The sequence below is a fragment of the Rhinopithecus roxellana genome, chromosome 8 (assembly GCF_007565055.1).
Source record: "Rhinopithecus roxellana isolate Shanxi Qingling chromosome 8, ASM756505v1, whole genome shotgun sequence".
Taxonomy (NCBI): Eukaryota; Metazoa; Chordata; class Mammalia; order Primates; family Cercopithecidae; genus Rhinopithecus; species Rhinopithecus roxellana.
The window spans coordinates 123,758,787-123,773,215 of NC_044556.1; the positions used below are offsets into that span (position 1 = coordinate 123,758,787).

Here is a 14,429-nt window from a genome sequence, read left to right on the forward strand (position 1 = left end):
GTGAAATCTGTTCTGATTGTTTTCCCGAATCTACCTGGAGTGTACTTAATGCATGACTCTACTCAGACTTCCCTCAGAGAAATCATTAAGTAATAATACTTTGTATAGGACATCTGATAAAAAGCTTAAAGTATTTTGTATATAGACTCTCATTAATCATTGAAATATGCTTAGGGAAATCTAGGTGGGCTGCCATAGTCACTTTATACTAGTGTACAAATAGTTAATTTTGGTGGAACAGATTTTGTTCTTAATTTCTTCTGTCAGATTTTAGAGTCTCATGTGCTATGATTACTGATAAGAACATATATTTCATCCTTACTTCTTAAAAAGAAATGAATCATGACTCTAAAATTTTTGAGGTAGCATTTACTAGTTTACCATGTATATGTTGAAAAGTTTAACTGTTGTCAGTACAGATAAAATAGAAGATAACTCTTGAAAGCTATGCCAGTTCCCTTTTATCTCTCTGTCAAGATTTTTTCACTTTCAAAACTCAGTACAGGAGGTTAGCAGCAGTGATGGCATAGTTTTTTAATATCTCCAAATACCCACGTAAAAACAGATAGAGTAATAGATAGCAAAGCTAAAAACCTATGTACTAGTTCTGGAGATTGGAGTTACACAACAATGTGAATATACTTAACACTACTAAACAGTTAAAACATGGTTAAGATGGTAAATTTTATGTTATGTGTATTTTACCACAATTTAAAAATCAGAACCTGTGAACAAAATTAAAGACAAAAGTAAAGGAAAGGATATCCTCACAAACTCCAAAACACAAATGGGCAAAGACAAACTACCATTAGCCACAAGACCTGCATGGTATTAGTATCTTCAGGAGAAATCAGAAAGAAGCAATTGGATGTCTGACAGATCTAAGAACAAAAGAACCTCAAACTAGCTAATACATAGTCACAAGAAATCACAAGGGGAAAATTTATCAGCAACTGAAACTAGACCAGTTTTGTCCACTGCCAGAGAGTGTAAGTGCAAGACCTCAATAAGACCTGAAGGATTTAGAAGAAGGTTTCTCAACCTCAGCACTACTGGCGTTTTGGGTCAGACAATTCTTTGTTGTAGGGGACTGTCCTGTGCATTGTAGGATGTTTAACAGCATCCATAGCCTCTACCAACTAAGTACCAGAAGCACATGCCTGGTTGTGATAACCAAAAATGTCTCCAAACATTGCCAGATGTTACCTAGGGGATGAAAAGGGGGGATGAAGGGGAAAAAATAACACCTGGTTGGGAACCAGCTGGGTTAGAGCCATCTAGTCCCTGGGAACTCTCAAAACTGACCAGCCAGGATAACCTTCCAGGTCAGGACTCTACACTGAGGAGAAACTTCTGGGAGTAGAATCAAAATTAAGCAGGATGAGGGCAACAGATGCCTTTTGTTTTCCTTGAAAAGAGAAAGCCAAGACAAAAGTAAGGCAGTGAATAGTAAATCACTGGGCTAGGTGCTGTGGCTCACACCCATAATCCCAACACTTTGGGAGGCCTAGGTGGGAGGGTTGCTTGAGTCCAGGATTTCAAAACTAGCATGCGCAACACAGTGAGACCTTGTCTCTCCAAAAAAATAAAAAAATTAGCCAGGTGTAGTGGCACATGCCTGTGGTCCCAGTTACTCAGGAGGCTGAGGTGAGAGGATTGCTGGGAGGTCAAGGCTACAGTGAGCCATGATCGCTCCACTGCACCCCAGCGAGGGTAATAGAGTGAGACCCTGTCTCAGAAAAAAATAAATAAAATAAAATAAAATAAAATTTAAGGATACCCCATTCTTTATGATGTGATTATTTCACATTGCATACATGTATCAAAACATCTCATATACCCCATAAATATATACACAAAAATTAAAAATAAAAAAATTTAAGTAAAAATCTCTGAAGGCAAGGCACTGTATTTTTTAATACTACTTTAAAAAAAGAAGGAGCTCCACAAAGTTAGAAAAACTATTACAAACCAAACCACTCACCCCTATTTCTAAAAGTTCAGGAAAACTCACTTCATGTAAAAATGAAATAGCAAAGTATTGAGATTAGATTACATACAAAGTTAGTATAAGAAGAGAGAATAAGCAGCAGAATAACATCTCTACAGACAATAAAAGCACACTAGAAAGACACACCTACACATCAAAACCTTAACTGTTTCAAAATGTGATAAAAGACATTAAGGAAATGATACAAGATATGAAACTACATAAATCAGAAGTAGAAAAATTCAGAAGTGACAGAACTCAGAAAAGTATTAGAAATGAAAGGAAAAATCATTTCAGAATGAAGATTAAAGGAGAATAAGCAAAACAGATAATGCCGTAAGACAAATAGATGTCGAAAAGAGCAAATTTTTTTTTTTTTTTTTTTTTTTTTTTTTGAGACGGAGTCTCGCTCTGTCGCCCAGGCTGGAGTGCAGTGGCCCAATCTCAGCTCACTGCAAGCTCCGCCTCCTGGGTTTACGCCATTCTCCTGCCTCAACCTCCCGAGTAGCTGGGACTACAGGCGCCCGCCACCTTGCCCGGCTAGTTTTTTGTATTTTTTAGTAGAGACGGGGTTTCACTGTGTTAGCCAGGATGGTTTCAATCTCCTGACCTCATGATCCGCCTGTCTCGGCCTCCCAAAGTGCTGGGATTACAGGCTTGAGCCACCGCGCCCGGCCGAAAAGAGCAAATATTTTAAGGTCAAAAAGAAATCAAGGGCGGGCACAGTGGCTCATGCCTGTAATTCCAGCACTTTGGGAGGCTGAAGGGGGTGGGGGGGATGGAGCACCTGAGGTCAGGAGTTCAAGACCAGCCTGACTAACATGGTGAAACCCCGTCTCTACGAAAAATACAGAATTAGCCCGATGTGGTGGCAGGCACCTGTAATCCCAGCTGCTTGGGAGGCTTGAACCCAGGAGGTGGAGGTTGCAGTGAGCCGAGATCGCGCCATTGAGCTCCACCCTGGTCATCAAGAGCAGAACTCTCTCTCAAAAAATAAATAAATAAATAAATAAAAATCAAGAGAGCATTTGAGAGATAGCAACAAATATTGAAAATAGGTAAAAATCTATTATACCGGTCATAGCAGTCCTTAAAGAAGAAAACCAAAACAGCGAAACAGAACGAATATTAAGAACTGTAATTCAAAATTACTTTCCTGTAATTAAAAAAAATTGAAACTTTTTTGAAAGAATACATTATATCCTTCAAATATTGACCCAGAACACCAAGACATATGCAATAACATGACTGTACCTTAAAGAAAAAATTATTTAGGTATCTACAAAAAAGTACATGTTACTTATAAGGAAAAGAAACTTAGATTATCATCTGGCTTTTTAAAAGTAGTACTTCATGCCAGAAGAAAATAGAATGGCATGTTTTAGATATTCAAGAAAAATGTGAGCCAAGCATTTTATACCTTGAGAAACCGACTTTGAAGTACAAAGGGCACAGACAGCTGTTATCAACATGTAAGAGATTAGGGAATCTTGTTCTCTTGAGCCCTGTAGGAGAACAAACTTCAGATAGAATTACTAGAAAGACATTGACAGAAGGGCTGGACCACATGGTTCACACCTGTAATCCCAGCACTTTGGGAGGCCGAGACAGGCGGATCACGAGGTCAGGAGATCGAGACCATCCTGGCTAACATGGTGAAACCCATCTCTACTAAAAAATACAAAAATCTAGCCGGGCGAGGTGGCGGGTGCCTGTAGTTCCAGCTACTCGGGAGGCTGAGGCAGGAGAATGGCGTGAACCTGGGAGGCAGAGCTTGCAGTGAGCTGAGATCCGGCCACTGCACTCCAGCCTGGGCGACAGAGCCAGACTCCGTCTCAAAAAAAATAAGAAATAAAAACATAAAAGGGAGAGAGTGTAGCATGCTCTAGCTATGTACTCAATCCTTGTAAATGTAGTACAAAGAAGAGGTATGCAAAAAGGAATTTTAATTGTTCTAAGGGGTATTAGTGATAATATTGCTATTCTGCTATGTGTATAAATGTAGAATAAAGGAAATGAGTGTGGATTATTCTAATTCTGTTCTCTCCTTTGTCCTTGAAAACCAGAGTGTGGAGGTAGAAGAAGAAAAGGTTGTAAAATAGAAGTTAAATAAAGTATCTTGTAGTCCTGAGTATGAATTTGAACTAAATTCTTCTTTTGAAAAAATTTCTATATATTCTAGCTTGTCAACTGAGAAAGCCTAGAAATAAAGTGTCAGTGAACATCTCTCCTTCCAGATTGTATCTTGAAATTTTATTTCCCACTTAAACCAGAGCTTTGGAAAAATGTCTGATTCTAGGTTTAGAACAGGAAATGTGCAGATGAGTCTGTACCCTCTTGTCATACCAAATAGCAAGCAAGCTGTCAGAGACTGCTAAGAGTCAAAAATTCAAAAAGACTCAGCCAACTTGAAGATGTTCCCACTGACCAAAGATAAGATAATTTCAGCTTTAAAAGCTATAATTGCAATAGATTGAAATCCAATAAATACACTTAAATCTATGCGTTCTTAATGTTAAATTTTTTAAGACTAATTATTGCCTTTGGAAGATCATAGGGAACAAATTTATTATCTCAAAACATGTAAATAAAGTGAAAGAAGAGAGCATATATCCTGCCTTTCTTATATGAACTGTATTATTATATCAATTGAGTAACCAAATAGTAGATAAAAGGATTGTTTCTTTATAAAATTATCCCAATAAAATAAAATAAGTGATAGAATATTATCATTTTGAAACACTAAGTAAATTAGTGTATCTAGACATTGATAAACAGCTGCTAACATACTACCTTCTGTAGTCTTGTTAAAGGAACCAAACATAGTCTGATCAAAGTTCTAGATCCAACTACCAGTTTGCCCAACATAAAAAGGACAGAGCAACAGATTGAACTGCACTATGAATGTGCAGTCAACCAAATCCATATTATGGGGAAAATTGTCATACACTCTAGGTTCTAAGATGAATTGCAGGGAGGAAAAGGAATGGAGGGAAAACCTGTAGATAATAAGAGACTCTTTAATTTTTTTAGAGACAGTGTCTCACTCTGTCACCCAGGCTGGAGTGCAGTGGTGCAATAATAGCTCACAACTGTCTCAAGCAATCCCTGCCTCAGCCTCCCAAGCAACTGGGACTGCAAGTGAACACCACCATGACTGGCTAATTTTTTTTCCCATTTTTTTATAGAGATAAGGTCTCTCTGTGTTGACCAGGCAGGTCTTGAACTCAAACTCGTGGCCTCAAGCAGTCCTCCAGCCTTAGCCTTCCAAAGTGCTGGGATTACAGGTATGAACCACCACACTCAGCCTTTAATTTTATTTTTATTTATTTATTTATTTAAGTCTCAGCCAGGCACAGTGACTCACCTGTAATCCCAGTGCTTTGGGGGGCTGAGGTGAGAGGATTGCTTGAGGCCAGGAGTTTGAGACTAGCCTGGTCAACACAGCAAGACCCCTATTTTTAAATAAATATTAATGAAAATTTTTCTAAATGTAATGTTAAGTAAGACTGAAGTGTCTAGGGATGACACTTGAGTGATAAAACGATAAACACAAGGAAGTGATAACTGTTAAAAGTCAGGATAATGGTTATTTGTGGAGAGGAGAAGATAGAGACTGGAAAAGGACACATTGCAGGGCTTCCAGAGTGGCATGCAAAGTTCTTTTTCTTGGCTTGGGTGGTGTTTACAAGGGGGCTTTCCTGATAATAACTCTTAAACTATACATTTATTTTGTGTGGCTCTCTGTATTTGAGTTTTATTTTATAATAAAAAGGTTGTTTCAAAGAACTATGCAAAAGACTTCTACTTCCAAATAGGATATAGTAGAGAGTAACAGCCATCACCCCCACTACAACAACTAGGAAAAAAAGACAAATTACAAAAATCATTTTAAAATTCATCAGAGGCATTTCAAAGTAATGACCAGATGAACTAAAATTCCATTGAAGAAAGAGCCTGTATTGCCGGCTGGGCGCGGTGGCTCATGCCTGTAATCCCAACACTTTGGGAGGCCCAGGCGGGCGGATCATGAGGTCAGGAGATCGAGAGCATTCTAGCTAACATGGTGAAACCCCGTCTCTAATAAAAATACAAAAAATTAGCCAGGCGAGGTGGCGGGCACCTGTAGTCCCCACTGCTCAGGCGGCTGAGGCAGGAGAATGGCGTGAACCCAGGAGGTGGAGTTTGCAGTGAACTGAGATTGTGCCACTGCACTCCAGCCTGGGCGACAGAGCAAGACTCCGTCTCAAAAAAAAAAAAAAAAAAAAAAAAAAAGAGCCTGTGTTATGTGAGCTGAGGTCATAGGTTGTTTTCTTCTTTCCTTGGGACATTTTCCAAGTCTGAGTGTAGAAAATAGCTTAATAAAAATAGCTTAATAGCTGGCACAGATATAAATTCTAAGATGTTTTTCTAATGACTAAGTAAAATGTTAGATTTTCATTGCACATTTGACTATAGCAAGTCTGTGTACTCAGTATATCTTTAGTGTGATTTCAGAGCTTATGAAAAAGGCTTCAGTTAATAAGAACAAGCATACAGTCTGGTTTCCCTCACTACAGGTATGATCCGAAGGAGAACAAGTGGACTCGGGTAGCTTCTATGAGTACCAGAAGACTAGGTGTGGCTGTGGCTGTGTTAGGAGGGTTCTTATATGCTGTAGGTGGCTCTGACGGGACATCTCCACTCAACACAGGTTAGTCCCTCCCAAAGGCAATCATGTTACCCAAAAGCAGAATGTTTTCCCGGAGAGTCCTCCTACAAAAAGTGTAGAAACTCCAGGTTATCCTATAATTTATTAGGAAAATGCTTGATTTTCCCTCCAGCAGAGTGCAGCTCTCAGCTCTTCCTCAGCTCCTACTGTAGTCATATTCTGAGTACATTCCCCAAATATTTGTTTCTTCCCCTGCTTTACAAGCTGCTGGAAATGTATAATGAATTTTAAAAACTACTTTCTTATATACTTTCTTATATAAGTAGTTCCTTTTCCTCCATCACAACTTCTCCTCAAAAAAACCCACAACGTACTCTATATTATAATCTAAGAATAAATAGGCCGGGCGCGGTGGCTCAAGCCTGTAATCCCAGCACTTTGGGAGGCCGAGACGGGCGGATCACGAGGTCCGGAGATCGAGACCATCCTGGCTAACACGGTGAAACCCCGTCTCTACTAAAAAATACAAAAAATTAGCCGGGCGTGGTGGCGGGCGCCTGTGGTCCCAGCTACTTGGGAGGCTGAGGCAGGAGAATGGCGTGAACCCGGGAGGCAGAGCTTGCAGTGAGCTGAGATCCGGCCACTGTACTCCAGCCTGGGCGACAGAGCAAGACTCTGTCTCAAAAAAAAAAAAAAAAAAAAAAAAAGAATAAATAAAAGCTTAGAACTACAAATTCATTTGTTTGGGTTTTGTTTTTGTTTTTGTTTTTATGATAGGGTCTCGCTCTGTCACCCAGGCTGGAATCCAGTGGCATGATCTTGGCTCACTGCAACCTCCAGGGCTCAAGCAGTCCTCCCACTTCAGCCTCCTGAGTAGCTGGGATTATAGGTGTGTGCCACCAGGCCTGGCTGATTTTTGTGTTTTTAGTAGAGATGGAGTTTCGCCGTGTTGCCCAGGCTGGTCTCAAACTCCTGAGCTCAAGTGATCCACCCACCTCAGCCTCCTAAAGTGCTGGAATTATAAGCGTGAGCCACTGCACCTGGCCTGGTTTGTTATTCCTTTCTATTTAGATATTATGGGTATTTTTGCCTAAGGATATTGTCAATATGACAGTCACACCAGATTCATTATCACATGTCTTCTCTTCAGAAGCTTAAAATGCACTATGCTATAGGGAAGGAATACAGGAGTACAGAAGTTGTCTGATTATGATGATAAATTATTAGTACTGAATGGTGCTTATTGATCATGTAGTCAGACTCCCCATTGAATGATAAGGAGAGTGAGGCTGAGAGTCATGTAGCTAATTAGTCATTTAGATAAAACTAGAACCAGAGTATCTGGATCCCAACACATGCCCTTTCCACTGTACCATACCTAGAAGAAACCAGCCCCTGATGAGAGTATATGTGGTATTGTCCAAAGGTATACAAATCCTTCTCAGAAGCAAAAATCAGATCATGTGTTGAAAATATGTTATCACAAAGTATCAGTGGCTATAAAGAAAACTGGAGGTGAGAGGAAATAGTTGAATGCTCACTTACTGGTTTTTCTTTTCCCTACAGTGGAACGTTACAATCCTCAGGAAAACAGATGGCACACTATAGCCCCTATGGGGACCCGGAGGAAACACCTAGGCTGTGCAGTGTATCAGGACATGATCTATGCTGTAGGAGGTAGAGATGACACTACAGAGCTGAGCAGTGCTGAGAGATACAACCCCAGAACCAACCAGTGGTCTCCAGTGGTGGCCATGACATCACGCCGTAGTGGAGTAAGTGGAGTTATGGGCACTTAGGTTGCTTCCAAATCTTGGCTATTAATAGTGCTGCAATAAACATGGGAGTGCAGATATCTCTTCAATATACTGATTTCCTTTCTTTGGGGTATATACCTAGCAATTAGATTGCTGGATCATATGATATTTCTATTCTTAGTTTTTTGAGGAACCTCCAAACTGTTGTACTAATTTACATTTTCACCAGCAGTGTAGGAGGGTTCCCTTTTCTCTACATCTTTATCAGCAATCATTATGGCCTGACTTTTGGATAAAAACCATTTTAACTGGGGTGAGATGACATCTCATTGTAATTTTCATTTCCATTTCTCTAGTGATCAGATGTTGAGCACCTTTTCATATACCTGTCTGCTATTTTTATGCCTTCTTTGGAGAAAGGTCTATTCAGATCTTTTGCCCACTTTTTAATTGGATTATTTGATTTTTTTCTATTGAGTTGTTTGAGCCCTTATATATTCTAGTTATTAATCCCTTGTCAGATGGGTAGTTTTCTCCCATTCAGTGGGTTGTCTCTTCATTTTGTTGGTTGTTTCCTTTGCTGTGCAGAAGCTTTTTGACTTAATGTGATCCCATTTGTCTATTTTTTCTTTGGTTGCCTGTGCTTGTGGAGTATTACTGAAAAAAATCTTTGCCCAGACCAATGTCCTGGAAAGTTTCCCCAGTGTTTTCTTTTAGCAGTGTCATTGTTTGAGGCCTTAGATTTAAGGCTTTACTTCATTTTAATTTGATTTTTGTATATGGCAAAAAATGGAGTCTAGTTTGATTCTGCATATAGATACCCAGTTTTCCCAGCACCATTAATTGAAGAGATTGTCCTTTCCCCAACGTACGTTCCTGGCACCTTTGTCAAAAAAACAGTTTGCTGTAAATGTATAGGTTTATTTCTGGGTTCTCCATTCTTTTCCATTGGTCTGTGTGTCTGTTTTTAATGCTAGTCTCATACTGTTTTGGTTACTGTAGCTCTTTAGTATAATTTGAAGTCAGATAATGTGATTCCTCCAGTTTTGGTCTTGTTGCTCATGATAGCTTTGGCTATTCTGGGTCTTTGTGGTTGCCTATAAATTTTAGGATTTTTTTTTCTATTTCTGTGAAGACTGTCATTGGTATTTTGGTAGGGATTGCATTGAATCTGTAGATTGTTTTGGATAGTACGGACATTTTAACAATATTGATTCTTCCAATCCATGAACATGGAATGTCTTTTCATTTTTGTGTGTCCTCTTCAATTTCTCGCATCAGTGTTTTCTAGTTTTCATCATATTTTTCACTTCTTTGGTTCAGTTTATTCCTAGGTATTTTATTTTATTTATAGTTATTGTAAATAGGATTACTTTCTTGATTTCTTTTTCAGATTGTTTGCTGTTGGCATATAGAAATGCTACTGATTTTTGTATCTTGATTTTGTATCCTGCAGCTTTGCTGAATTTATCAGTTCTAATAGTTTTTTGGTGGAGTCTTTAGGTTTTTCCAAATATAAGATCATATTGTCTGCAAAGAAGAATAACTTGACTTCTTCCTTTCCAATTTGAATGCCCTTTATTTCTTTCTTTTGTCCTGTTGCTCTAGCTAGGACTTCCAGTACTATACTGAATAACAGTGGTGAAAGTGCGCATGCCTGTCTTGTTCCAGATCTTAGATGAAAGGCTTTCCATTTTTCTCCATTGTAAATTATGCTACTGTGGGTCTGTCATATATGGTTTTTATTGTGTTGAGGTATGTTCCCTCTATACCCAGTTTTTTAAAGGTTTTTATCATGAAGGGATGCTTACTTTTATCAAATGCTTTTTCAGCATCAATTGAAATGATTATTTGGTTTTTGTCCTTCATTCTGTTGATATGATGTACCACACTGATTGATTTGCATATGTTGAACCATTCTTGCATCCCTGGGATAATTTCTGCCTGGTCATGATGAATGATCTTTCTAATGTGTCACTGAATTCAGTTTGCTGGGATTTTGTTGAAGATTTTTGCATCATTGTTCATGGAGGATATTGGACTGTAGTTTTCTTTTTTTGATGTGTCTTTGTCTGGTTTGGGTATCAGGGTAATACTGGCCTCCTAAAGTGAGTTTGGAAGTGTTCCCTCTTCCTCTATGTTTGGAGTAGTTTGATAGGATTGGTATTAGTTCTTCTTTAAATATTTGATAAGATTCAGCAGTGAGGCCATTGGGTCCTGGGCTTTTCTTTGTTGGGAGATTATTTTTTTTTCTTTTCTTTTCTTTCATTGTACTTTAAGTTCTAGGGTACATGTGCACAATGTGCAGGTTTGATACATAGGTCTACATGTGCCATGTTGGTTTGCTGCACCCATCAACTCGTCATTTACATTAGGTATTTTTCTTAATGCTATCACTCCCCCAGTCCCCCACTCCCCTACAGGCCTTGGTATGTGATGTCCCCCACCCTGTGTCTAAGTGATATCATTGTTCAATTCTGCTGGGAGATTTTTTATTACAGCTTTGATCTCATTACTTTTTTGTTTTGTTTTGAGATAGGGTCTGGGGCTGTCACCAAGGTTGGAGTGCAGTGATACAGTGTTGGCTCACTGCATCCTCCACCTCCCAGGCTCAAACCATCCTTCCACCTTAGTCTCCCCATTAGCTGGGACTACAGGTGCACACCACCATGCCCAGCTAATTTTTGTTTTTTGTTTTTTTGTTTTTTGGTAGAGTTGGGGTTTCGCCATGTTGCCCAGGCTGGTCTCAAACTCCTTGGCTCAAGCGATCTATTCACCTCAGCCTCCCAAAGTGCTGAGATTACAGGCATGAGCCACCACACTCAGCCTCATTACTTATTATTGGTCTGTTCCAGTTTTGGATTTCTTCATGGGTCAATCTTGGTAGGTTGTATGTGTCTAGGAATTTATCTGTTTCTTCTAGATTTTCCAATTTATTGGCATATATTTGTTCATAGTAGCCTCTAATTATCCTTTGAATTTCTGTGGTATCAGTTGTAATGTCTCCTTTTTATTCTCTGATTGTATTTATTTGGGCCTTCTCTCTTTTTTCTTAGTCTGCCTAAAGGTTTGTTGATTTTCAAAACCAAAAGGTTTGTTGATTTCAAAAGTCAACTTTTCATTTCATTGATCTTTTGTGTTTTTTTAACTTGAATTTCATTAATTTCTGCTCTGATCTTTATTGTTTCTTCTACTCATTTTGGATTTGGTTCTTTTCTAGTTCTTTAAGATGCATTGTTAGGTTATTTGAAGTTTTTGTACTTTTTTGACGTAGGCTCTTATTGCTATAAACTTTCCTTTTACTTTCACTTTATTTCTAAAACCACTTTATAGGTTTTGGTATGTTGTTTTTCCATTTTCATTTGTTTCAAGAAATTTTTAATTTCTTCATTTCTTCATTGACCCACTGGTCATTCAGGATGCTTTTAGGTAAATCAAGCCCTGCTAATTTGACACTAGAAAATAATGAATTTCTTTTGATTATTTTTATCTCATGTAGTTTAAAAATTTTATGTCCAGTCATATCTTTAATTAGAGAATAATTTTTTAGGATTTCTCTTTTTTTTTTTTTTTTTTTTTGAGAAGGAGTTCTCACTCTGTTACCCAGGCTGGAGTGCAGTGGCACAATCTCAGCTCACTGCAACTTCCACCTCCCAGGTTCAAGCAGTTCTCCTGCCTCAGCCTCCCAAGTAGCTGGGACTACAGGCACATGCCACCATGTCCAGCTAACTTTTGTATTTTTAGTAGAGATGGGGTTTCACCATGTTAGCCAGGCTGGTCTCGAACTCCTGACTTCAGGTGATCCAGCCCCCTCAGCCTCCCAAAGTGCTGGGATTACAGGCATAAGCCACTGTGCCTGGCTTTTATGATTTATCCTGTATCCATTGCTTTTCTGAAATAATCTCCCCAAATTATCTACTACCTTATCTAAATTAATATTAGATCTATATATTGCAACCTAATGTTTCTAGCTAATAGTCTAAGTAGTTGGATACTAATACAAATGTTTAGGCAAAAATACATCTGGCCCCACCCCCAGTCTCCACAAACTAGTTTGAGTCTATCCTATGTATAGTATAGACCAGATCAGACTCCCCTATGACGTGTTCTAGACCATGGATGGCCTGTGACTATAAGAGACTTCTGGGTGAAGTATAGAATTCATCCATCTTGGGATGTTTGCTCAGAGCAAAATGTAACCCATTAACCACTGATCATGTCAGGAGTTTATCGAGGCATCCATAACAGGAAGGAGAAGCAAGCAGTAGCTAAGCACTCCACAATCTGAGGATAAAAGAGAGTGAATTCTGGTTGGCATAAATCAAGGAACACCACTGGAAGGTGTCAGCAAGTCAAAGCCTTCACATATCTATGGCTTTTTATTACTGACAACTAACAGCATCTTAGTCACATTCCTGTTAAGTGTTTGCTATGTGTTGGGAAAGCAAAAATGAGTATGACATGATTCCTCTCCTTTAGTAGCTCCCAATTTAGTGAAGGAAATTGAAATGTTCACAGCTAACTATAATAAATAAACCCTACAGTGGTGTTAACGTATTTTATGGGAGAACATAGGAGAATGCGCTTACTGCTTTGGGGAAGTAAGAATGAGTTGGGTCAGTGAAGAGACTACCAAAGACCGTCACATGTAAGCTAGCTCATGAAGGAAGAATAAGCTTTTCTAAAAGACAGAAAACAGTAGCCAGGGCCAGGTGCGGTGGCTCATGCCTGTAATCCCAGCACTTTGAAAGGCAGACACAGGATTACTTGAGCCCAGGAATTTGAGACCGGTCTGGGCAACATGTGAGACCCCATCTATACAAAAAATTTAAAAATTAGCCAGATGTAGTGGTCCATCCCTGTAGTCCCAGCAACTTACGAAGCTGAGGTGGGAGGACCACTTAAGCCTAGGAGGTGGACGCTATCGTGAACTGTTTTTTTGTTTTCTTTTTTGAGCCTGTCACCCAGGCTGTAGTGCAGTGGTGCGATCTTGGCTCACTGCAACCTCCACCTCCCAGGCTCAAGTGATTCTCCTGCCTCAGCCTCCTGAGTAGCTAGGACTACAGGACTACAGGTGCGTGCCACCATGCCCGGCTATTTCTTTGTATTTTTAGTAAAGACGGTTTCACTATGGTGATCTGTGATCCTGCCACTGCTCTGCAGCTTGAGTGACAGAGTGAGACCCTGTGAGTAAGACAGAGAGGGAAAGAGAGAGAGGGAGAAAGAGAGAGAGAGAGGGGGGCGGGGAGAAAACACCAGCCAGGGAACATGTGCGAAAGTGTGGAGGTATGAAAAATGTATATTATCTTCAGGGACTAGCAGTTAATCCAGTTTTACTGCAGCATAGGATTCATTAGTAGGAGTAAAGGGAAACTATAGGAGGTGAGGCTCAAATAGTGGGCTAAGATAGATTTCTGGAGGGCCTGAGTAACATAATAAGGACTTTAAACTTATCCTTAAGTAGTCGGGAGGCTTAGAAAGTTGTTTTGGTTTTAGGAGATTTTTTTGAGAGGGTCCCACTCGGCTGCCCAGACTGGAGTACAGTGGAACAATCTCAGCTCACTGCAACTTCGACCTTTCAGGCTCAAGCCATCCTCAGCCTCCAGGTAGCTGGGACTACAGGTGTGCCCCAACTACACCCAACTAATTTTTGTATTTTTTGTAAAGACAGTCTCACTATGTTGCCCAGGCTGGTCTCGAACTCCTGGGCTCAAGCGATCCACCCACCTCAGCCTCCCAAAGTAAGAAAGTTTTTAAAAGAGGAAAGTGACAATATGATTAGATTTCTATTTTTCTGTTTTACTTTAGTTTTGTAGAGATAGAGGTCTCACTGTGTTGCCCAAGCTGGTCTTGAACTCTAGGCTTCAAGTGATGCTCCCACCTGGGCCTTCCCAAAGTGCTGGGATTACAGGCATGAGGTACCATGCTTGGCCTAGATTTGTATTTTTAAAAGAGAATTTTAGTAGCAATTTAGAAAGATTAGAGCAGGCAAATACCAAAAGAAGTGAGAGCAGTTTGAAGGTTGTTTGCT

The 14,429-nt window shown here is 39.6% G+C and overlaps 1 protein-coding gene across 4 annotated transcripts in view; it reads left to right on the forward strand.

The window, feature by feature from the left end:
* Positions 1 to 14,429, forward strand: part of KLHL20 (kelch like family member 20) — a 66,783-nt gene that overhangs the window by 47,485 nt on the left and 4,869 nt on the right. For all 4 annotated transcript variants that reach the window (XM_010367367.2, XM_010367368.2, XM_030936660.1 and 1 more), the window contains 2 exons: positions 6,550 to 6,683; positions 8,208 to 8,416. In XM_010367367.2, the coding sequence (XP_010365669.1) occupies positions 6,550 to 6,683; positions 8,208 to 8,416 (343 nt within the window). The remainder of the gene's footprint in view (positions 1 to 6,549; positions 6,684 to 8,207; positions 8,417 to 14,429) is intronic.